The following is a 23096-nucleotide window of genomic DNA, read 5'->3' as shown; positions in this document are numbered from 1 at the left end:
ATGGGCTGGTAATAAAACTGTCACGTTGGCCTCTAACTTTTGCAAAACAGCTTCTATAAATTAAAAAGTCTAATTTAGCTACCTAAAAATAGATTTCATTTGTGGAAATGACTAAACCTTACCAAAAAAATTATTGGAAAAAAAAAAGCATTAATAAACAGAACACATTCTGCAAAATCCTTGATTCTAGTTAGGGAAACGATTCAATCTTCTGTGGAGAAAATATCTGCTCCAGGCGGGAACGTCACAAGCCATATCATAGATCAAAAGAGAAAGCACAATGATTTGATCACAGAAGCCTGTGCAAGGACAGGAGGGGACTCTTTTAAATGTACAAGATTTCTGAATTCTAACAAGTCCCATCCAAATTACTTCACACATTTATTAACACTTCTTATAGATAGTAAGTCCTGTCAGCTCTACTCTAAAAATATGTTCCTGATCCAAGTACCTGTCATCACTGGCACCCTGTGCCACAGCAAGCCCTCAAGGAGTCAACTGGGCAAATTAAGGAAAGGCATCCCTACTATAAGGAGACATAGCCCCACAAAAGGTGCACAGCCTCGTCATAACACGTCTGCTTATCTATCTCATCCTCAGAGGATGTTTCTAGAACCATCTTGTTTATCATGAATAGCCTGTTGCGGGGAAGAGACAGGGAGTGGCATGCAGGATCCCCCTGTGACAAGGCGGCAAGGAGCCAGAGAAAGGCCAGCATCCTAACATTGTCCTTCTGCAAATCTTGGCAAATTTCTAGTCTCTTCACCTCCCCCTTGTGCCTCAATTTTCTCATTTGAAAAGTGAGATGGTTGAACTAGTCACTGTTTCTCAAGGACAAACCCAGGGTTTGTTCAAACTCAGGGTTGTTGACCTTGAATCTTCAGGGAGACACCCAGGAGACACTTGAGGGAGCTCCAGAGATACCAATGATCCCTACCTTGATCTCTAAGTTTCCTTCTCCCATGTTCTAGGAATTTTAAATCTTAAACATATACAAATATTAAGAGAAAGAAAGAAATGTGGCATAATGGAATCTGTCTAATCTCTTTCAAAATCAAAAGAAAATGCAGAACAATGTGTTACCACATTCACAAATCAGCCATGATGTGGCAGTCGCTAAGGAACAACATATGCCCACAGCTATGAAAATGATTAACTAAATCATCCGATTTTTCACTTCCTTCCAAAGCATGGGGAAATCTTAGCTTTAGCTGCCTTAACCTTCTCGAAGTGAAATACATTTAAAAAAGCAACTGCAAATTACTGATGACTAATGCCCTTCAACTTGGCCTCAAGCTGAGAAATTCTGTGCAGAAATAAAGTGGTTTATAACCCCACGGGTCGGTTCTATTATAAACTGTGGGTGGTGAATCAAGTGGCTATGAACTATGCTGCGTGTGTGTGTGTGTGTGTGTGTGTGTGAGAGAGAGAGAGAGAGAGAGAGAGAGAGAGAGAGAGAACAATGCTTAAGGAGGATATTTCTCCTGTTCCTTAGCAGGAGTTTAACAGCCCAGACACAAAGCAAACACGAGCTATGAGGACCCAGGGATCTGGGTGATGCCTGTCACCACCTCCCCCTTGAATGCCCACCAGCCAGGGCAGCTGCATCTGCCCTTTGCAGAAAAGCAATCTAAAGCAAGCGTAGAAGAAAGCTGGAAGGAAAATAACTGCAACTCACATCGATGACCTATTTTCTGAATCCGGCTTAAGTGAGATTGAATTTTCATTCCTTCAAAAAAAAAAAAAATAGCAGAACACTGCAGGACCAGAAAAATGGTGACTTTAAGGAGCGCAGTGACCAGAACGTATGACACATTGTCACGAAAGGACTTTCTTCTCCACCCAGGTTCCAGGGAGTGCTAGTCTCAGATGACCAATGTGGGAGGGACTGATAAATCCACCAAATCCTTGGCAGCTTTGCTTCACTTTTAGCCAAGATTAACATGATGCTAATTGGTAGTGAGGGAACCTGATCTAGTTAGTGAGTCCTATCAGCACAGGCAGCACAGTCCAAGCCATCCTCATAGGTCCCATGTGCATGTCATTTCACAGTTCCAATTTTGCATTCTTCCAACTAGAGGTTGCAATGGCCCTTTGTTTCTGATGCAGCGCTATCAAAATGAATCTTTTTTTTTTTTTTCCTGAGCGGAGTGCTCCTTGATGGCATGTACTGTGCTTGGGTTCACTTCTGAACTATAGGTGCACCAGGGGAACACCTGGGCTTCTAATCTGAATCCCTGACAAAAGAAAAGCTGACTGTCCCATAGCTTCAGCAGACTCCCTAGGCTGTGTGCAGAGCACTGGAGTGCGTGGAGCAGGAAAAGCAAGGTACAGGAGGCAGGGTCTGCTTGTCTGCAGGGAGCTTCCCTTCTGGCCGGTGACATGACTTGTGGGCTCATGTGAGATAGCCAAAGACTATAACATAGCAACCAGGGCAGAACAATGCTGATTCACTAGATCTGTGAATTCTGAGAAAGAATCGGTTCAACCCATGATCAAGACCTTAGTTGAAGAACTTTCTGGAACAGGTGAATCTAAATATAGTGTTGGGAAAAAAAAAGTCAAAAAATTGAAATCAAGAGCCAAGAAAGAGCATGCAGAAGATGCAGAAAATAAGAACAAAGATATTACCACTGCTGGTCAATAATGGCCTTTTGTGTTTCCATTTACTGTCTTTAAGAATCTTTTTCTTTTAATATTTGTTTTTTTTTTTTAGTTTTAAGTAGACACAATATCTTTATTTTATTTTCATGAGGTGCTGAGGATCAAACCCAGTGCCTCATGCATGTTAGGCGAGCACTCTACCACTGAGCCACAACCCCTGCCCTATCTTTAAGACTCTTAAGAGGAAAAACACATCCCAGTGTTCCCGACAATGTTTACATACAACAGATACAATATATGTCCTAGACTCTTAGAGTTGGACTGAATTTATTGATCATCCTATTTGCTGAGTGAATAAATTAAAGAATAAATAAACAGGATATTAAAAAGATCAGTCTGGTTCCAGAAGGATCATAGACGTGATTAAGAGACCATGTTGCATCAGTACGCAAGAGTCAGTTGATGGTAGAGCTTTCAGGAAACCCCAAGGTAGAAATTTTATCTCAAAAGTGATAGGAAGCCACACCAGGAGTGGAGTGATGTTGAGAATTTTCTTTGACAAAGATTGCTCTAGCAGTTTTTGCAGACGAGAACAGAACAGGAAAGCCAGTGGGATCCCACTTCAGCAAGGAGTTAAAGCCTATACAATCTGGAAGGTCACTAACAGCCTGCTTAGGCTGTAGGGCAAAAATACCAGCTGCCCCAGCAGTGCTAGGCTGGCTAAATTGTCTTTACAGGGATTGACCCTGGGCCCTTCCAGAGGATAGAGCCTCAGAAATTTATTCTACCTTCCTTTACCACCTTCCCACCTCTCTCCTCAACCTTGACAGTACTTATTAGCTCAAAGGGAAGAAAGGGACATGCTCCTGCAAAGGGCTAAGCGTCTGATCTGCTCCCAATAAGCATTTCCATGTTAGAATGAAGTTAAAATGCATTCTCAGGGTGACAGCAGCAGCAACAGCCTGACAGCCATTTGCATAATTCTTTTATGTAACAAGCTTCACAATAACAACAAGCAAATCTATAATTTTAAATTTGCTCAAGCTACTATCTTTAATGGAGCTAACTACCAAAGCACCATAAAGATTGCAAATTCATGAATCATGTCATATATTATTTGTTCTCTCTAATGATACATTTTGGGGAAACAACACTGAATCTGTGTTACTGTAGAATCATCAAGTTATTCTGAGATGTTCACTTGTGCAGAGTAGTACACAAGGTGTACAATAAGGTTGGAAAGCAACTTGTTTAGAATGATTATCTAAGAGTGGCAGAAAAAGTGATAATTTATATCAATAACAAGACAAGCATGTGCACAAGTGCACACACACACACACACACACAAGTCAGGAATGATTCAAGAACCCAGAAGCAAAAGGATGTTGTCATAGATGTCCATTGCAAGTAGGGGGAACACAACATGGTCAGCAATGTGAAGGCAGGACCAAACCTCTCAAGTCCACTATTATATACTCCACACCTAACAAGCATAGCATGTGACTATATAAGGTTGAAAGAAATAAATGGCTGGATAAGTGAATGAAAGAACGAATGAATGTGATTTGTCCACATAACACAGGTAATTAATACACCTAAGAAATGTATGCAAAAGAGTCATTTCCCAAGAGCCTACATACCCACATATTGTATGCATAGGCACATAGCTACACAATTCAAATAAAAATAGCTTCAGAAGGTAAGCATACATCCAAAAATGACTTTAATTTTCCATTCTTCATTATGGCAAAAGTCATAATTTCAAAACTAGTAAATCATTTTATAATATTTTTAAATGAATGACTACGGGTCAACTTTTTAGTGTTCTTCATCCATTTATGTAGTACCAGACATTTAGTGGCTGAAAAATTGCAAAGGAAGGTAAGAAAGAGCTAACTTTTGGGTTTCTTTCCCTGAATGATTTTTCCAAAGAACATCCTATTACATTTTATTCTAAACAGATGCGTTTTGGGTAGGACCAAATAATCCATTTTCTGCTCTATTTTTAATATCCACATTTTCATTTCATGGGTTTTAGCCTTCAATTTCAAACGACACTCTAAGTTCAATGAGAACTTAACAAGTCATCAGCTGGGACTTTTTTATAAAAAAAAAAATCTTAATGGTAGGAGGAGGACCTCTGGATTAATTATCTGCCCCAAATAGAGTTGCCACTGAGAAACAAAGCAAGCAATGTATCCAATATGAGATTTTTCAAATCTGTGAATCTGCAGTTCACCTGTTTTAGGTATACACATGCATGCGCGGGGTGATAGGCACACAGAGAAAGAATGACTAAAGGGTGAGAGACAGACCAAGGCCTGTGGTTTTTCGGGGTTCACATTCCCTGGGGTTTGTTCCTGTACATTTATACTCCCCTCTACATAAAGGATGTGTATCTTCCATCATCCTGAATGCCATAAAACTATTGCAATATTCCCACATTATTTCCCTGATTATTTTGGATGAGGCCTTATTGAGATGGTTTTGGAATTAGTATTTTTAAACTAATCCTTCTAACATACCCTCTCATCAAGACACATTGTGATTCAGTCTGTCAACATTCAGTGGTGCCTACAGTGTGGCAGCTCCTAGTGACAAAGTGGACTCTTTGTCCCCATGAGGTCTATGACATGAGTGTTACAGAAGACACAAGCAAGGTGCTATGGGAGCCCAGGACAAATGGGTCATCCAGCCTCCACTGTGGTTCTCCAACTTGGCTGCACATTAGAACCACCTGGGAAGATTTTAAAATACTGATCTCTGGGTCCCATCCCTGGAGAAGTCCGATTTAATTGGTCTGGAGTATAGTTCTGCGGCCTATAGTTTAAAGCTTCCAGATAAGCAGCAGAGTGAGAAGCATTGTTTTCAACAACAAAAAAGAAAAACTTAAGAGAGCAATTTTATAAAAGTGATATGTTTCTGTACCTTTCTTCATTAGCTTGAGGGGCAAAAACAAAATCTTACTCATTATTTTTTTTCTTTTTATTTCAGTATTTACTCCAGAGTAAAGATAAATAAATGTTTGTTGAGTGAATAAAGAATAATAATATTCTTTGCATAAATGCAGCTTTCATATTTATGATCTCATTTAATCCCTGTAGTAACCCTGTGAATTTACAGATGACGCCCAGAAAGGTAATGTGAACCATCAGAGGTCACATAGCAGAAAGAGGTATAGGCAAAAATTGGGCACAAGTTTCCTTATATCGCCAACATCTAACTCAAATCTTCTATTTCTATGATGACCTAATTTATTACATTTGAACAATTATGTGTAATTTTTCTTGAATCTTATTAATTCACCATTATTACGCACCTATAACTTCTAAATTTTAAAAAATACAATAAAATTATTTAGAGGTAGAAAGTTAGCATTATTTAATTGCCTTTAGTATGAATTCCACCCCAAAGTGTCATTTTCTTTAGACTTCAAACATAAACTGGTAAACTCCTGTCAGAGATAAAGGCAAATCTTTTCCTTGTCTTAAGTCAGGCTGCCATTGAAGCTACTGAGCAGAGCAGCTTTTCAAGCCACACTGCTAATTCTTAAATGCTAATCTGTCCATGTTCAACTGCTAGGCTAAAGAAAACCCCTCTTCAGTGAATTTAATGATAATTAACCTTGTGTCACATAATAATCGGAATGCACTTGGTAGCTGTCCCCTTACTCTAGGCAGGTGGAGCTGACTCTTGCATATTCGACACCTACTGCACACAAGGATCAAGGTGCTTTATGTTTGCCCATTCCTTTGGTCCTTAAGACAAAAAATGAAGTGGGCGTTGTGGCCCATTTTACAAGTTAAAAAACTGAGACTAAGAGAGTTTGAGTGTATTGGCCAAGGTCACATAACTAGCAAGTAGCCAAAATCAGGATTCAAACACTCGTCTCCCTTACTCTCCAAATGCGCTCCATCCACCACTTCTGTGCTGAATGCTAACCACAGGTTTAGGAGATGAGAGAATAAGTCCCCTGAGCCCTCCGCCCAAAGATGTCCACGTCCTAATCCCTGGAATCTGACTATGTGGTTAACTTTTGTGGCACAAAAGTCTTTGCAGATGTGTTTAAATTAAGGATCTTGAGATGAGGAGATTACCCTGGGTTACCTGGAGATGGGGGTAGCTGATGTAATCATTAGGGTCCTTGAGAGTGAGAGAGGAAGATGGGACTGTCAGGCATCAGAGTCAGGGAGAGATTTGAAGGTGCTACACTGCTGACTTTTCAAGATGGAGAAGGAGTGCAGGTACTCAGGATGCTGGGAAAGCAATGCTGCAGATTCTCCACCAGGTCCTACAGAAGGAACCCAGCCCTGTACACACCCTCTGGTTAGCTTGGCCAGACCCATGTCAGACATTGGACCTCCAGACTGGAAGGTAATAAGTCTGAGTTGGTTAAAGCTACAAAGCTTGTGTTTATTTACGCTGGTAAGAGGAAAGTAGTTTAGAAGGGATAGCAGTTAGCCAATTCATTAATCATCTTCCTTTGGTAATTTAAAGAAACGAATTTAATTTTCTTTTTAAATAGCTTGTGTCTTGATTGGGAATCCTTACAACCAATACCAAACTAAAATATGCTTGTGTTATAAGAGTCTTAATTGGTGGAACAAATCTAGCCCTATCTAGGGTTTTCTAAGACATGATAATAAGGGAAGCTGCATTCAAATTCAGAGTACCCAAATAATTTGATAATTTATTATTTTTTAGTTCTACTGTGGACATTATCTGACTTCCTGTGTTTATTCACAAGATTTATTACATTTATTCATCATTCATTTTTGATGAGGTGCCTTCCATGTAGCAATAATCATACAAGTGTACCAATAAACAGATGCCTGTGTAGACTCGGCAGTGCCTTAAGATTTTCATTTTCAGTATTAGTTTACATGCCATCTTTGGATTAAGTGGGTGTTTAAATGTTTAAGTTTATCAGACATCTGTTATAAGAGAATATAAATAATTCAGTACAGAAAATTGCCCCTTTAGAGTTGATAGAAGTGGCAAGTAATATTAAGTTTAATATAATATAAATGAGGAGTTTCAATCTTATACTAAGTTGCTTTGATGATTAATCTTTTTTTTTCAAAGAAAAAAAATTAGAACTCTGTCAGAGAAAGAATACACTGACATCGATTAGATCTTACAAAAGTTTGATTTATTTCTTTCTATCAGAGTTTTGAAAGTTAGGGAGGAAAAATCCTGATGTTAAGAGATATGGGAAATTATTTAGTATAATATAATGACCCAGTCAGAATTCAAAGTCTCAATTAAATTGCAAAGTTGCTCATTTATCATTCAATTTGCTTAGCTGGGGACCTCCTGTTGGTCCTGCAAGATGTGTGAGGGGCTGCTTAGGGCCTAGCATAATGCAAACTTAAATTTACATCTAAGTTGGTGCAAAGGGCTACTCTCAGTCAGTAATCTAGATGACCTCTCTGAGCCTTTTTCCTATTAAATGAGAAGGATGTGTTATTGGTATTCTCTTGGATTTTAAAATATTATTTGTTCCAAGATTCATGAATCGTAGCTCTAACAGGACCCCCCTGATAGTGGTCTTAATATAATTGTCAGTTACCAACTTAATCTAGTTAGCGTAAGTTGATGGGGCATCTGCCATATTTAAGGCCATTGCTACCTTTGGTTGGAGAATATGAGTAGATGTAGGACACAGAGGCCCTGCCCAGTGCTTTTGTGTGAATTATGAAAAGCTGTATAACTTGATATGAAGCTGAGCCTTTGTGACCATTAGAAAAAAGTTGCCCTTTTCTCTGGGCAGACAAAACCTTGCACCAGGGCACATGCGTTGGTGAACACAGCATGGGCTGGATTTCAGCTTCTGGTTGCCTCCTTGGCTGGGTGACATTGGGCTGTGTACAACTTATTTAACTGTAATCCAGTCCCCACATTGTAATTCAGTTGGGGAAATAGCAAGTGACTTTATATTCAATTCTTAGAAGTTCTTTCTGATGCATTGTTGATTCCTCTAATGGAATCACAGGAAGTAGGATATTTTCATTTTTTAACAACTCTTGTGAGGAAACCACCATATGGCTGTTTGCAAACGGTTTTGTCAAGCTTGTTTTTAAATATTCAAAGTGCTTATGAATTTCACACGTCTTGCATACAAAAAAAGAGGCTGCTAATCTTATCTAGTCATCTGGCAAACATGTTTTTAGAACCCCTGCCAGCCACTGGGACATCAGCAGTTGATGGTAAGCACAGAACCACCATCCCTGTTTGTGTAGAGAACCATTCCAGGTGGGGTTGGTGGCAATAGTAAAATAGGAACTCTCCAGATACTGGTAAAGGATCTTTTTCTTTGCTAAAATGATGGCTTACTGAGCAGGAGGAGTGGAACCAGTGGTGTAGATGGTTGCCCAGGAAACCTTTTCTGCTTAAAAAATAACAGGTGTGGGTCTGGGTGTGCAAACACGCCTATCATCAGCTTAGTCTCTCAATCCTGGAAAGGAAAGGATGCTCAAGAATAAATCAGATTTTATATGTATCATTAATCTAATCTTGTCAAATGCATATCATAAGAATTTCCACCATCTCAGAAAGATTAAAAATTTTAAAATTCCCTGTCAACCCCTCCCCTTTCAGAAGCAACCACCAAATTCCATCACCGTAAGTTAATTTTTCAGTTCCAGAATTTCATGTAAATGGAATCGTACAGTATGCATGTATTTTTGTGTTAAATTTCTGTCATTCGGCATCTTTTGCTATGATTGTTGCATTTATAGTAGTTATTTTGTTGTCATCTGTTTTGCTAAGTAGCATTTCTTTTTAAAAAAAAATATTTTTTTGTAGTTGTGCTTGGACACAATACCTTTATTTTATTTATTTTGTATTTATGTGGTACTGAGGATGGAACCCAGGGCCTCGCACATGCTAGGCAAGCACTCTACCACTGAGCCACAACTCCAGTCTGTAAGTAGCATTTCTTTTATGTATCCATCCCAGTTTATCCACTCTCCTGTTGATGGACAGCTGGGTTGCCTCCAGTTTGGGGCTATTGTGAGTGCATTTTATGTGGACACATGTTTTTCTTTCTCTTGGGTAAAAATCTAGGAGTATCATGATGGGCCAGAGGTTCTACTTTCATTTTTAATTTAAACTTTGTGTTTTTTCCTATAATTTTGAGGTACTTAATTTAGTTAAATTTTAGAGCTATATTTTAAATTATTTTTTAAAACCATTTTGTATTGTGAAAGAAAATTCTATTTGAAATGGAAATAACTCCAAGAACTTTTCTTTTTTACTATTGCAGATAAATTTACCTTTTCATGGATTAAAAGAGCTGGCAAGATTGAACAATCTATAAAACAATGCCATTTGGAGGAACTAAACAGTATCCAAGCTTTAGTTCTGTCATTTAGTAGTAATTACCCTTAAACTCTCAATTCACATTCCCCGCTGGACTTGGTGGTGCACATCTGTAATCCCACCAGCTCAGAAGGTTGAGGCAAGAGGATTGCGAGTTTAAAGCCAGCCTCAGCTACTTAAGCAAGGCCCTAAGCAACACAGCAAGACCCTGTGTCTAATAAAATACAAAAAAGGGGCTGGGGATGTGGCTCAGTGGTTAAGTGGCCCTGGGTTCAATTTCCAGTACCAAAAACGTCAAATCACATTGCCCAAACTTCTGAACAGGTTTGGAGACTTGAGAATCACCTCTGTGGCTTTTTTTCTAGTCATATGCCCATGCCACCCTCAGATTTCACATGTTCTCCCTAGGGGTACACAAAGCCCTGGTTGAGGGTCACTGCAGGGCTGAGTCCTTGTGTTATGTACCTGTTTGGCTTGGATCTGGAACGTCCCCAAAGAGCTCATGTGTTGAAAACATGGTCCCCAATGCTCAAAGGTTCAGAGCTGGGGCTTTTACAAAGTGACTGAAGCATGAGGGCTCTGACCTCATCAGTGGATTAATCCACTAGTGACTGGATGGCCTGCTGGGAGGTGAGACCTAGGTGGAGGAAGTAGGTCACAGGGAGAGCCCTGGAAAGGATTGATCTTTTCCCTGGGCCCCTGCCTCTCCTTCCCTCTCTGCATCCCAGCTGCTATGACAATAGTTCCCACTACTTCCAGAAAATACTTCATGACCTTTTCACTCCACCTCCCCTCACCCTAGCAGAACTGTACTTTCACTATCTGGAGTTAAAAGCTACTGTGGATTTAGTGACCTTTAAAATGAACTCCTGTTTTGTTCTTTTCAGACACTAAACAAGGGCTATGTCTATTTAATTTCGTTTACTATGTCTACATAATTTCATTTAAATTCATTCTGGGGAAATTCATGCACTGTGGGCCTTAGTAGTATGCCCACAGTGTATTACGGGACACTGAGGCCCACGGGTGGGAATGGCAGGGATAGAACACAGATCATTTCTCCACCACAAGAGAAAGATGGAGAGGTGGACCCAGGAGCGCTCAGCTGGAGCTCTCTGTCTACAAATCACTATGATCAACACTCCCTGTGAATCACAGAGATCACTGAACTCAGGAAAGGAATCCTCTGATGGGCCAGGACTGCGTCAATACTTTCTTCTGTAAGATGGGGGCAGGGACTGCCCCTCTTAAGCCACATGGAATAGGCTCCCCAGAGAAAATAGAATTTCTACTCCCAGTAGAAGGGAAAAGACGTGATGTTATTCAGGCAGTTCATTAAGACTCGAAGCATGTTTTCAAAGAGAGGACAGTGACACAGCAGCATTCAGAAACACAGCAGCAGCTCTGAAGAATGTTTTTTCCAGACATGGGTTCCCAAACCACAAAAAAGCCCTGCTGCTACTTGCCAAGACATTTGTCTTTCAAGAATAACATGCTGGTTATCTTGAGCCTGATGCTAGCACCAGGCACAAAGCAAATATTAAACACTGATGTTTAAACTGTTTTAAAATTTTATAAAATAAAGTACAGGCTGCTTTAACCATAGGGGAAATCTATTATTCAGAAGAAGTTAGGTGTAGAAATAAAAAGTGCTCAGTTTACACATTTAGACAAGAATGTACAAGCCAATGAGACCTTGGAGAGACAAGAAAAAGAGGGAGAAGAAGATCAAGGAACTCTGTTATAGAATTTTTGATTCTTCCCACTGCAGGAATGAGAGGCACAAGAACACAAAGTGTGATGGAGCAGAACCAGGCCTTCAGGAAAGGTTGAACCCACGTAGTGGTCTCTCCCAAGGCCCTGGCAGTGAGGCAGCCCTTGATGGTGATATTTTAATGAGGAAAAAAAATGACAATAAAGAAAATAATGTTTAGAGGTACAGACAACCTTTAGTTTTAACAATTAAAAAGTAAATACGTTTTATAACTCTTTTAAAATAGTCACATTTTTCCCTTATGGCCTTATTCTTGTCTATAGCTCAAAACCTTTGTACATCTTGCCCAGACCTCCTCTCAAGGAGGAACTGACAAGCCCAGTGATTCTCAGCCTTGGTTGAACCTTGGAATCTCCACAGGGACTTTTAAAAACACAAGGCCTGGCCTCAGTCTCAGGGATCTCTTAATTAGGACCCAGTAGGGTTCAGGCATCTGTCCACAATGGCTATTATTACTGGCAACAACAATAGTACTTTGATTACATGGAAATGATTTTATACAAGTAGTTCATTAACACTTGCAGCATGTTACTATTATTTACTATGCAGTTAGCAAGCCAGATGCTGAGAGCCGGGAGCTATCACTATATTGAACAGATTAAGGGAAAATGATCATCATCATGCATTTTATGCTCTGAACATAACCTGAAAGATAGCACATAATTGGTACACATTAAAACTCTGTACACTGAAGGCTGCTGCTGCCATCCCAGATGCCAAGGTAGGAATAAGAGTGGCACAGCCCCAGTGTGACTATGTACTTCTGTTAACAGAGTAGGATGAAGGGCCTGGTGGACCTTTTCCAGGTCAAATCCTTCAATGGGCAGAAGGAGGGCCCTGGGCTGGAATTCAAGAGACTTGGATTCTACTCCTGGCTACCTGCCCAGTCATCTCACAGAAGCCACTTGAATTCAAATTAGTTTCAAAGCCCCTTTAGGGAGAAGGATGGTGAGTGCATTGATTTTTCTTTCATTGGGTAAATTTTGAAGGACAAGTAAGCTCAAAACTTGCATGGGATATGAAAAATATTCCAGACAGGGAATTCTAGAGAGCAAAAGAAGGAAGCATAAAATGGCACAGCATGCTTAGGAACGTGCAAGTGTTTTAGGACAGCTGGGGCATACATCCCAAGGAGAGCAGAGGCAAAGGGTGGAGCACAGGCAGACTGGACCTTGAGGCCTCGTGCCCCTGGTTGGGACTCAGTATTCAACAGAGGTTGCTGGAGAGTCAGCAGCACAGCGTAAGGGAACGTAGGTATGTGGTTTAGAAAGTTCCCTGGCATCATAATAACAGGGGAGCAGTGGGCTGAAAGTGGAGGAGGGGTTGCCATCCCATCTGACAATAAGAATTCTACTTAGGAGGCTACTGCAGACACGCCACTGCTCATTATAAATGAGGGATGTGTTAGAGGCTGTTCATACACAGCAGAAATATTTCTTAAGCCAGCTTTTTTTTTAAATGTGGTTTCTTGGCCAATATTTCAGAATTGCACAGGGATGGATTGACTTCCAGTCTCATTCACGGGATTTCATCGGAACACTCACACACTCTCCTTTCCTCTCTCCTTCCTCTCTCCCCTCTCTTCTGCTCTTTCTAACAAGATCTTTCCACATGTCAAACAAGATGGCTACTAGCACCCCAAGGTGTATAGCTTGTAAAGTTATTTCCCCCAAGTGGACTAACAGCTCCAAAAGAAATATCTCAGAAACAACTATGACTAGTATGGCTTGGGTCATGTTTCTATCAAGAATCAATCCTTATGCATTGCTGAGAGCCACGGCCGAGTCTGTATGGCCCCTGGCATTTTGCCAACAGTATTGATTGACAGGCGAGGCATTACTATCCGCCTCTGCCGCAACTTTTGAGTTCTCGCACTATTTTGGAGTTCTCATGGGGATTTCCGGGGATTCCCCGAGAGTTCCCATTGGTTGGGGAAGTGCAGGAGGAGGGATTTCCGGGAGAGATATTTCCGGCTGGGGGTTCCTGGACAAGCCTCGTGGCGTTCGGGAGGTTTCCCCGGGAGCTGTGTGAAGTGTTTTCCTGCAGTTTAAAAATAAAGTTTGTTCCTGCTTCAGTGGCTCGTGATTTGTGCCCAGCCAGACTGCGGCAATGCATCACGAAATGGAGCTTTCTGATTGGCCAGGTCTGAATCATCTGTGTTGTGAGATGAACCCTGATTCCCTGCTCAAGCCACCAGGAATGGGCTTCCCACAGGAAATAGTACTTCTACTTCCAGAGGAAAGAAAAAAAGATGTTGAGTGGGAGAAAGGAAAAGTTAAAAAAAAAAAAAATATATCCACTAGAGATGATTGTACCAAATGAGCCCTAAGATCCTGTGCTATCAGCCCCTTCTGAATAAGATAGGATAGTTAATGGGTCCCAGTTAAGATTTCTTCTTCTTTTTTTTTTCCAAAAGTAAAGACTATTTGATGAAAATAATCTGTGGAGACATTCTAAATATTCTAGTTAAGCCTTTGTCCCTAAGGGCAGAAAATGGAAGTGGGGTCAACCCAAATGGAAGTTACAGGAAAGTTCAAACTCCAGGGTTAAAAGGGCACAGCCAAGAAGGTCATGGCCAAGCCAATAGCCATTTGGCACTTTTCCAATACTTATTTAACATAGATTTTGATCAAAATCCTTACCCTGGTTAACTATATTAATCCCTAGACTAGCACACCTAAAGGGTAACCTGCTATCAGGTCCCCTCTCACCCTGGGGAGTTCTACCTCTTTTCTTCTCACTTAAATAAAGCCTACTTCTTTCACTTTTGCCTTCCATCCTTGTCTGTGGATCTCATTCTTTGACTGAGAGACAAGAACTCAGAAAGAAATTGGTGGTTAACTGCTAGGGTCCACCATTAAGAGCTGCAACACGCCACCCGCCACTTGAGAGTGGTGGAGAAGAATTCAGATTTGCCCGCTGGACCCTCAGAGCAGCAGGCATCTCCTGTAGGGATTAGCTCACACTAAAAGGGGCTTTCTCCAGGACAAAGGCATGCAACTTAAACAGACCCCACCCACCAACAGAGGTGGAGAATCCAGTTGTGTCTCAAACTCTGGTTTCGTCTCTACCTTCTCCACCAGGCCAGATTCCCAAAGCCCCAGGTCCCAGTCCAGGAGAGGGGTTGAGACATCTCATATGGATATTGGCTAAAATTTGGTCTTTTGAAGAAAGCTGCACTTTCCTACACACACACACACACACACACACACACACATACACACACGACACCCCAGGTGAGGAATAATGAACAAGATATCATGACATTTGCACTACAGCTTTATATTACAAGATTCAACTTTATACTACGGGAAAGAAAAGGAAGATAGATTCCCATGAAGCAAGTGCCCTTTAGAAAAGGCACTAGAACTTTATTTAATTATTTATATTGTGAAACTGGAAAGCATTCAACAGAGCCACAAAGACAATGTCTTCAAAAATGCACACAAATAAGTTCCTGAAAAAAGGTCAAGAATCTAGCCTGGCATCGTGGCATAATAGCCTGTAATCTGAGCAGCTTGTGGGGGCTGCAGCAGGAGCATCACAAGTTCAAGGCCAGGGTCAGCAATTTAGCAAGGCCCTCAGCAACTTAGCAAGATGCTGTCTCAACACAAAATATTTTTTAAAAAAAAATGACTGGGGATGTGGCTCAGTGGTTAAGTGCCCTGGGTTCAATATCTGGTACCAAAAAAAAAAAAAGAATCCAGACTTTTTCATCTTAAAGAAAAGATTAAGGATTAAGGAGATTAAATAAATGGTTTGTATAAAGAAGTGACTTAGTTCCTATCTGCAATATTAGAGAGTTGGGCTAGACATAGAAATAATGTTTCATCCACAGCCCAGTTGTGCCAGGCCAGGTTGAAAAAAAAACATGTTCCCAAAGACAGAATGGAAAACATATGATTTATGGAGGAAAGCTTACAAGAGTTCAGAGACTGTTCAAGAGTTCAGTGGTGATAGGTCAACAGATAGCACCTCCCTCCCTCACAGTATTTTGCCAATCTATGCCCTCCTCTCCCTCCTGGTGTCTTGTCTAGTGGCAGCCAGCTGGACCAGTGACATGTATCCTTTCCACAGTGCCCTAACTCTGAACCCTTTCCCACTCAGAGGGAGGTTTTATGTAGGCTGTGGGAGCAGTGACATCATCAGCACTAGCTTGCTTAGTTTGCTTGTCTGACATCATCCCAAAGAGCAACTGTCCTGGTGTACATGCAAGAAAGTAGCTTTCTACAGATAACACCGACTTGCCCTAGTTCCCAGAGCCCATAGAGAAGTCAGTGTCCATATTCAAGATAATATGTATCTGTAATTTCCAGCCCAGGCTTGCTCTCATTGTCACCTTAACTTGGCTAGATTTGGGGGAACAGAAAAGGAACACTCAGGGACATGGTGTTTTACTGTCTCCACTTTCTTTAGGGACAATACAAATAACTATTTGCTTCCTTCCCTCTTCCTTTTCTCTCCGTTGTTTAATTGGAAAGATTTGTAGTATGTTTAAATGACAAAGAAAATCTTAACAGTGAAGATACTGGAAGTTAAGATAGTTACTAGAGTAGGCTGACAAGAAAGAGAGGCCACAGAAGGAAGGAAAGAAGGAAGGGAGGGAGGGAGGAAGGGGCCCATAGATTCTCTGGATAAATCTTAGGTTGCTGGTTCTTTCCAAAGAAAGGAGAACTAACTGATGCTGAGGTTTATTGAATTTTTGGCTAATCTTAAAATTAAATTAGGTGATAATTTATATTATCCTTCTTTGACTTTTGGCCATGTCCCAAAAATCACCCCCAATAACATTAAAAGATCCAAATATAAGTAGTTTAGTCAAGCAATATTCCATTCACACACCATTTAACAATTCAATAGAATGATAAAGTGTTGTAATTCCAACATCATTTCTTTCAAAGTATCATATGGGTTAGGCACATTTCTAATTAAAGACTTCCCACAACACAAAAATTTCACTAAGGAAAAGAAAACAAGGAACATTTAATTTTGTTATTTTAGCCCCACATTAACTCTTTTTGTTTTAAAGTGGCTTATGACTCCATCAACTAATGTTTACCCATCTACCATGTCAAGATATTATCCCAGATGCAACAGGGAATTCAAAGAAGCAAAGGTGAGTTACTAGCATTGAGCTTAAAATTTAGTTGTATAAAAAAAAAGCATCATATGTTGACAAGTTAAACAAAAACACACAAGAATGTAATATGAGAAACATATCATGAGGCAGGTCACAGGAAAATCCAAAAGAAATGTGAGAAACCCTAAGACAGACAGGGGTCATCACTGAGGGCTGGGAGACTGGCTGGGGGAGGGTATCTAGAGGGGGACTGAGAGGAGGTTCAAGCCACAGGAGAAAGAAAGGAACAGACATGAGGGTGCAAGGTTCAGACCCAGAAAGCCCAACTGAGGACCAGCAGAGGATCTCTCAGGGACATCTACAGGGTTGGGCTGAGTGAATAGTTTGAAATAATCCTGCCACGATCCAATTCTTCAGGGTTAAGAAGTTTCTATAGAGAATCCCAAATAGAATCAACATTTTAGGACCAGCAGTCTAGGTGAAATTTATTTATTTGTTATGTAGCTGGTGGTCCTCTCCTTATCTCTAAAGAACTTGGCAAACACAGCCTGGATCTCCATCTATAATCCCACATCTGTCCTCTACCCTCCCGGAGATGTGTTCCCATTCTGCCCTCTTCAATACCAATGTGGGTCCAGGGTAGGACTGGAGTTGTCCATTCCCTGTGGTCTAGATGTTCTGACCTACTGGCCATTGGCCTTTTCCCGGGAAAGGGTATCCTAGAGTTTTCCTTGCCCCTTTCATCTCACCTGCCTGTTTTAGTAGGCTATGGTAACCCCCTTCTAGAAACGTTTCTGGCAGAGAGGTTAGCGGGGATCCCAGTCAAGGAGGGCAGTGTCAAAGAAAGAGTGGTGGATAGTCCTGAAGGCTACAAGAAAACTCAGGACCGAAAAAGGCCATTGAATTAGCTGGTGAGGGTGACAGTGGATTTCAAAGATGCGGTGCAGGCAGAAGCCACGCTGCAGGGGGATGGACAAAGGAACTATAAACCATCCCCCCTCCCAAACTTGAGAAGGACAGGAAGGGGAAAATAGAGGATGGAGAGTGGGGTCACATGATCATCTGAAGTTAGAAAAAAAAACCTAGAGTTATTTTCCAGCAAAGGATAAAGAAACCGAATCTGGAACCAAAGTCTAAGGTATAGTAAAATTTTCCTCTTGTTGATGAAGTATTTATGCCTATTTGTCACCAAGGATTAGCTTCATTTTCCAAAAGCTCAAATGAGCTAGTAAGTATATATGAATCTAGGTACTCTTTCACTTGGACTGTGAAAAGATGCACATAAAAATTAATATATGCAAATCATTCTAAAACTATAAGCCTTGTAAGGACTCTCTGACCCCTTTTGATTGAATTTGACTGGCCTAAAAACAAGTAATTGAAGTATTAAGAATCAATTAACAGTGAGCTGGCTGATTGTCATTGCACCTTTAATTAGCAGTATTGGTTTCAGTATCACTGTGCAATAGTTTGCAGCTATAAATGAATTGATGGCCCAGCCACCAGCTGACATTTTGAGAACCTTGATACATCATCACTTTTTCCTGCTACTAATTAAGATTTATATCTTCCACTGTATTAATATTGCAAAGGCCTTTGTGATGGAGACTGGATTTTTCCACTGCCTTTGTTTTCAGTGGGGCTCATCGATTACAGCAAACCCTGTTTGGATCCCAGAGTTGTAAACGCCCTCCTCGGGAGTCAGTTTGAAGTGGGTCCTCTGCCAATTCATTCATGTGTTCAAGGCCCACCACATGCAAATCACCTAGCTGCCGTGCTAGGGCCAGGGAGGAGGAGAGGAAAACCAAGATGAATAAGACACTCACCTTAAATTTAAGCTGCTCATTGTTCCCAGGGGAGACATGGTACTTGGCTGTGATGCAGTAGGATGCAAATGACAATAGGACAGAAGCACTGTGCTTGGGAGCACAGGAGACGGAGCAGTTTGTTCTGACCTCCAACTAGTAACTATTTAAAATGTTTATTGTCACAAAGATTCAAGAGCTCACCCTGAGGTCATCAACTGGGAAGGGGACTTCAATTGAGAAACTCCTTGACCTGTGTGTGAACATTTGTGAAGAAAGAAGTTCATCCAGGTCCAGGCCATGCTTCCCCCTTGCTACAGGGATGAGCTGTCTGTCACATTGACTTGTCAGAAAGTCAGTACTTGGGTTTTGCCGGACATGACTTCTGTCTCCCAAAGCAGCTCAATGCCAACTGTTACTCTTTGAATTATGTGGGTTCTGCTGTGATTAAATAAATATGTATTCAAATCACTTTGGAAGCATTTTTTAAAAGTTCCTTTCCAGATTCTCTCTACCTAAGCTGGGCATAGTAGCAACACACCTGTAGTCCTAGCTACTTGGGAGGCTGGGGTGGGAGAATCACTTGAGTCAGGAGTTCCAGACCAGCCTGGGCAAGACCTTGTTTTAAGAGAGAGACAAACAGAAAGAGAAAGAGGGAGGGAAGAAGGAAGAGGGAGAGAGAGAAAGAGAGAGAGAGAGAAAGCAAGACTGCGGGACAGAACAGAAGAGGGAAGGAGGGAGAAGTGAAGGGAGAAATGGAGGGAAGGAGGGAAAGAAAAGAGAAGAAACCATCTAGATCCCACTCTTAAGAGATTTTGTTTGAACTAGTCCCCAGTATTATTTTGATGATAGAATTTTTGAGACCACAATTTGAGAAATATGGACTAAGCTAGCCCTCACTCTAGCTTTACAGTTGAAGAACTGAAACCAGAAGTGACCTAGGTAATACGTGTAATTACAGAAGACTCTTATATGGCACTTATGAGCTGGGAACATGCAGTACAAAACCACTCAGTCCTCTGGAAAGTAGATATGGTTGCAATCTGTTTTTACAGATGACAGAAGTGAGTCATAGAGCAATGAACTAAGTTACTCAAAGTCACAAACTGACCTTGAACCCAGGCTTTGAATTCAGACTTCCTGATTCTAGCAACTGCTATAACCAGGACCTCATAGGGCCAAGTGTGGATCTGAAGCCAGGTCACTGGGTGCCCAAATGGAGATGTCATCCATCATACCACATGCCCCAAAGGTTGTGAATCAAAACTTGGAAGATTCTGTTGGCCACTGAGAGCTCAGTGATCTTTCCAGGAGGAGCTGGCTTGTTTCAGAGACCACTTTACCTTTGCAAAATTCTGTACTTGTTTAGGACACCCTGAGAACCACAGCTCAACTTCAGAACTGCCGAGAAGCTTAACTTTAACTGATACCTGCTTTGAGCAATTATCCTGATCTAGTCTATTAGCAATTCCAGTAAAGACCAGGAAAGAAAAAGAGACCATATTCCAGTAGCTGAGTGGGTGCTAAAGATTAGAAACACCCAAATTGTACTTCTAATTCTGCCTTGTTATTGAACTCTTTGATTATTTCTTTTCCCCCTGCTTGAACTGACACAGAAATCAAACCTCGCATGGAAGAGTTTGGGGAAGTCAGAAGTTCCAGATCATTAAGAAGAAAGGGTGGGAAGTCTGGTTGACAGAAATAAGCTTGAAAACAGAAAGGCCTAACCACAGATTCAAGTCCCCCCTCCCACATGAAAGAATAACCTTCATGAGACAGTTCTCTTTATGACCTGCTGTTTCAAATCTCTGGCAATGTGCAACATTAATTAACCAAATCTTTTTATTTCTGAGTACCTTCATTAAAGAAAGAAAGGAAAAAGGAAAGAAAAAAATAAAAAAAAAGACTCATTCTCCCTGGTCTCTTCAGCAAGCTCTTCTTTGTGGTTTGTTGCTTGGCTCTGATAGCTAGAGGTTCCATTCCAGTTGGTTCTGCAGCTCTGACTCAACTGCCAACTTCCTGACTTTCAGAAATCTCATTTCCAGGCCCCTGCTGTTTTCCTGCATGGTGTTGTTTGCTGGCTCTGGTTCCCGGGAGGCGCCCAAGCTCAGATAAACTGTGAACTTCCTGCCCTACAGCCTTGTTATCAGAACCTCTATCCTTCTTCAGCAAGCTGCTTCTCTGCCAGCAGAATGCTCTTTCCAGCATCTTGTTCCTACACGATGTTGTCACAGTAGAGACACCCTACAAATAGTCCTGACACTAGGGCCACGCAATAAAGAGCCAGAGCTCACTTTTGCTGTATTTACTTTTAACAACTGCTGGTCTCTAGATCATCAAGAATAATAGGCACAATTTGGAGAATGATGTTGCCTGGGATTTTATCTGTTGCCCAGGTTCGAACAAGGAAAGCAATCACCTAGTGCAAAGTTGCCTGGAATATAAGCAGTCTTTGTTGGTTTTGCCACATCAAAGGCTTTCAAACATGGCTCTTGTCAAAGAATTTCCCTGCTAATCCTAATTTGCTTTGAGTTTTTGTTGAATAAACGTGGATTTTTTTCAAATCCTGCTTCTGTATCAATTGATATCATTGGGAGCATTTCTTCTTTAGATTGTTAATAGGGTGCATTATGTGGATTGGTTTTAATACACGGAACCCTCTTGCATTTGCAGGTTTCCCCAGAACGTGATTGTAGACGGCTGGTGTGAGTTCGGGAATAAAGAGTTGCTGTTTGAATCTACAAGCTGTGTGGTGGCTCGTGATTTTGTGCCCAGCCAGACTGCGGCATTTGTGCCCAGCCAGACTGCGGCATTTGGTGGCCCGTACGGGGAACTTCTGAAGCTTAGAGGTAAGTGAAATTTCTCACCCTTGAGGAAGAGAGAAAGAATGGGTGACCAATTCAAAAAACAATGTGTTCCTGTTTTGATTTATTTTGTTTTTATTTCAAGTTGCCTGTTCCTAGAACTTTCTCAGGCAAACTGGGGAAAATGGTTGACTCAAGGTTTGAAGTTGTTCGCCTCCGAGCAAGAGAAATTGTTAGAGGAAGAAGGCACCACAGTGAGACCAAGAACAATTAGGGCATATGTTGATACAATACAAAAATGTAGCCCATGGCTTTTTAAAGACAAGTTATTAAGTATATCAATGGGACCATCATGGTATCCTGTAGAAAGATTTTTCTTCAACAAGAAAGAGAGGGCTAGTTCTGTTTGCTACACTTGTCTAAGATCTTGGTTTCTACAAAGTTCTGATTAATTTACAAAGCTAAAATGTTGAAACAGCAACCACTCTTTACTTATTAAGTTCCATAAGGTAATATATTTAAACATTATGTGTGTTTTCATAAATTGGTAAATGGAAAAATGTTTAATATTGCTTTGTGTCTGTGTCTTTGCTAAAACAAGGTTACTAAGTGTTAAGATTCTATCATGTGTAATTTATATACAAAGAGTAGAAAAATTTTCAGTTGGGTTTCAATTATAGTATTATAGTATCATAAAAAACATGAAAGTCTTTCATCTTATTAAAGTGGAGTAATTTGTCTAAATCAGAAATTTTATAAGAGTTGTTTCAAAATGTGAATTTATAAAAAGGGTTAACGGTTAAAAAAGAGAAAAAGATTCAAGATGTGGGAATATATTTTAATATGGAAGGTTAAAAGAAAAAGAAATGTTTCTAGATGAGATAATCTCTGTGTGGTAAAGTAAAAAGTTGTAAAATGCCGTTTAAAAAGATTTTGAGGAAACTAGACTTACTTTAAAAGCTTGAGAAAGGAAGAAAGAAAAAAAAGGTATTTGTACATGGCAGATTGAGACAAAGCTTCTCAATGGAGTTAAAAAAAAAAAAAGCCTTTGGTTGAAGGGCAGCCATGTAAACTAACATTGAAGCGATTTAAACAGAATCTAAGCCTCGTTTAAAAGAGTGAAGTTGTAGGTGGTGAAAAAGTACATTTAAAAGTACAGTATAGATGATAATTAAAAGGCTTTAAAAGGTTAAATTGAAGGTGGTTAAAATGCCTTCATGATGGAGGAAAGCAGCTTAATCTTAAAGGCATTACTTTAAAAAAATGGGAAGATAATAGGATAAAAGATATTTAGATAAAGAAGATTAAAAATTTAAAGTGAAAAACTTTAAAGACAGAAGTATAGAAAGTTAAAAAGAAAAAAGATAAAGAAGATGTAGAAAGATAAAAAAAATGTAGGAAGACAAGAATTTTAAACCCACAAAATAGGAAAAAAAAAACTAGGAGGAAAATAAGCAACTAAGGGTAAAAATACAAACCTTAGGAAAAAAAAACTAGAAGATAGAAATAAGATAGAAAATGGTTGAAAATGTCAAGTAAGGTATTACACAGATAGAAAATGCAAAAAGCTAAGACAACTATTAGATACAGACATACTTACTAAAGCAAAAAGAGGGAATTGGAAGGGGGTATATATCCCCCAAAGATAAACTTAAAATAACGCTTTTTACTCTAAACTTTTTAAATTTGGATTCATCAGGACTTAG

General features: G+C 40.3%; 1 protein-coding gene across 1 annotated transcript in view; it reads right to left on the bottom strand.

Moving 5' to 3' along the window:
- The window catches only part of Myo3b (myosin IIIB), a 430473-nt gene extending 428661 nt beyond the window's left edge, over positions 1 to 1812 (bottom strand). Inside the window, exon 1 of the mRNA XM_046447494.2 lies at positions 1679 to 1812. Within this exon, the coding sequence (XP_046303450.1) occupies positions 1679 to 1680 (2 nt within the window). The 5' untranslated portion in view covers positions 1681 to 1812. The remainder of the gene's footprint in view (positions 1 to 1678) is intronic.
- Between the last annotated feature and the right edge of the window lie 21284 nt (positions 1813 to 23096).

The sequence above is a fragment of the Marmota monax genome, unplaced genomic scaffold (assembly GCF_021218885.2).
Source record: "Marmota monax isolate L192 unplaced genomic scaffold, Marmota_monax_Labrador192_F-V1.1 WCK01_AAM20220418_F8-fsc00007, whole genome shotgun sequence".
NCBI lineage: Eukaryota > Metazoa > Chordata > Mammalia > Rodentia > Sciuridae > Marmota > Marmota monax.
Note: the sequence above shows the minus strand (reverse complement) of the source record. Positions and strands in the feature narration are given on the sequence as shown.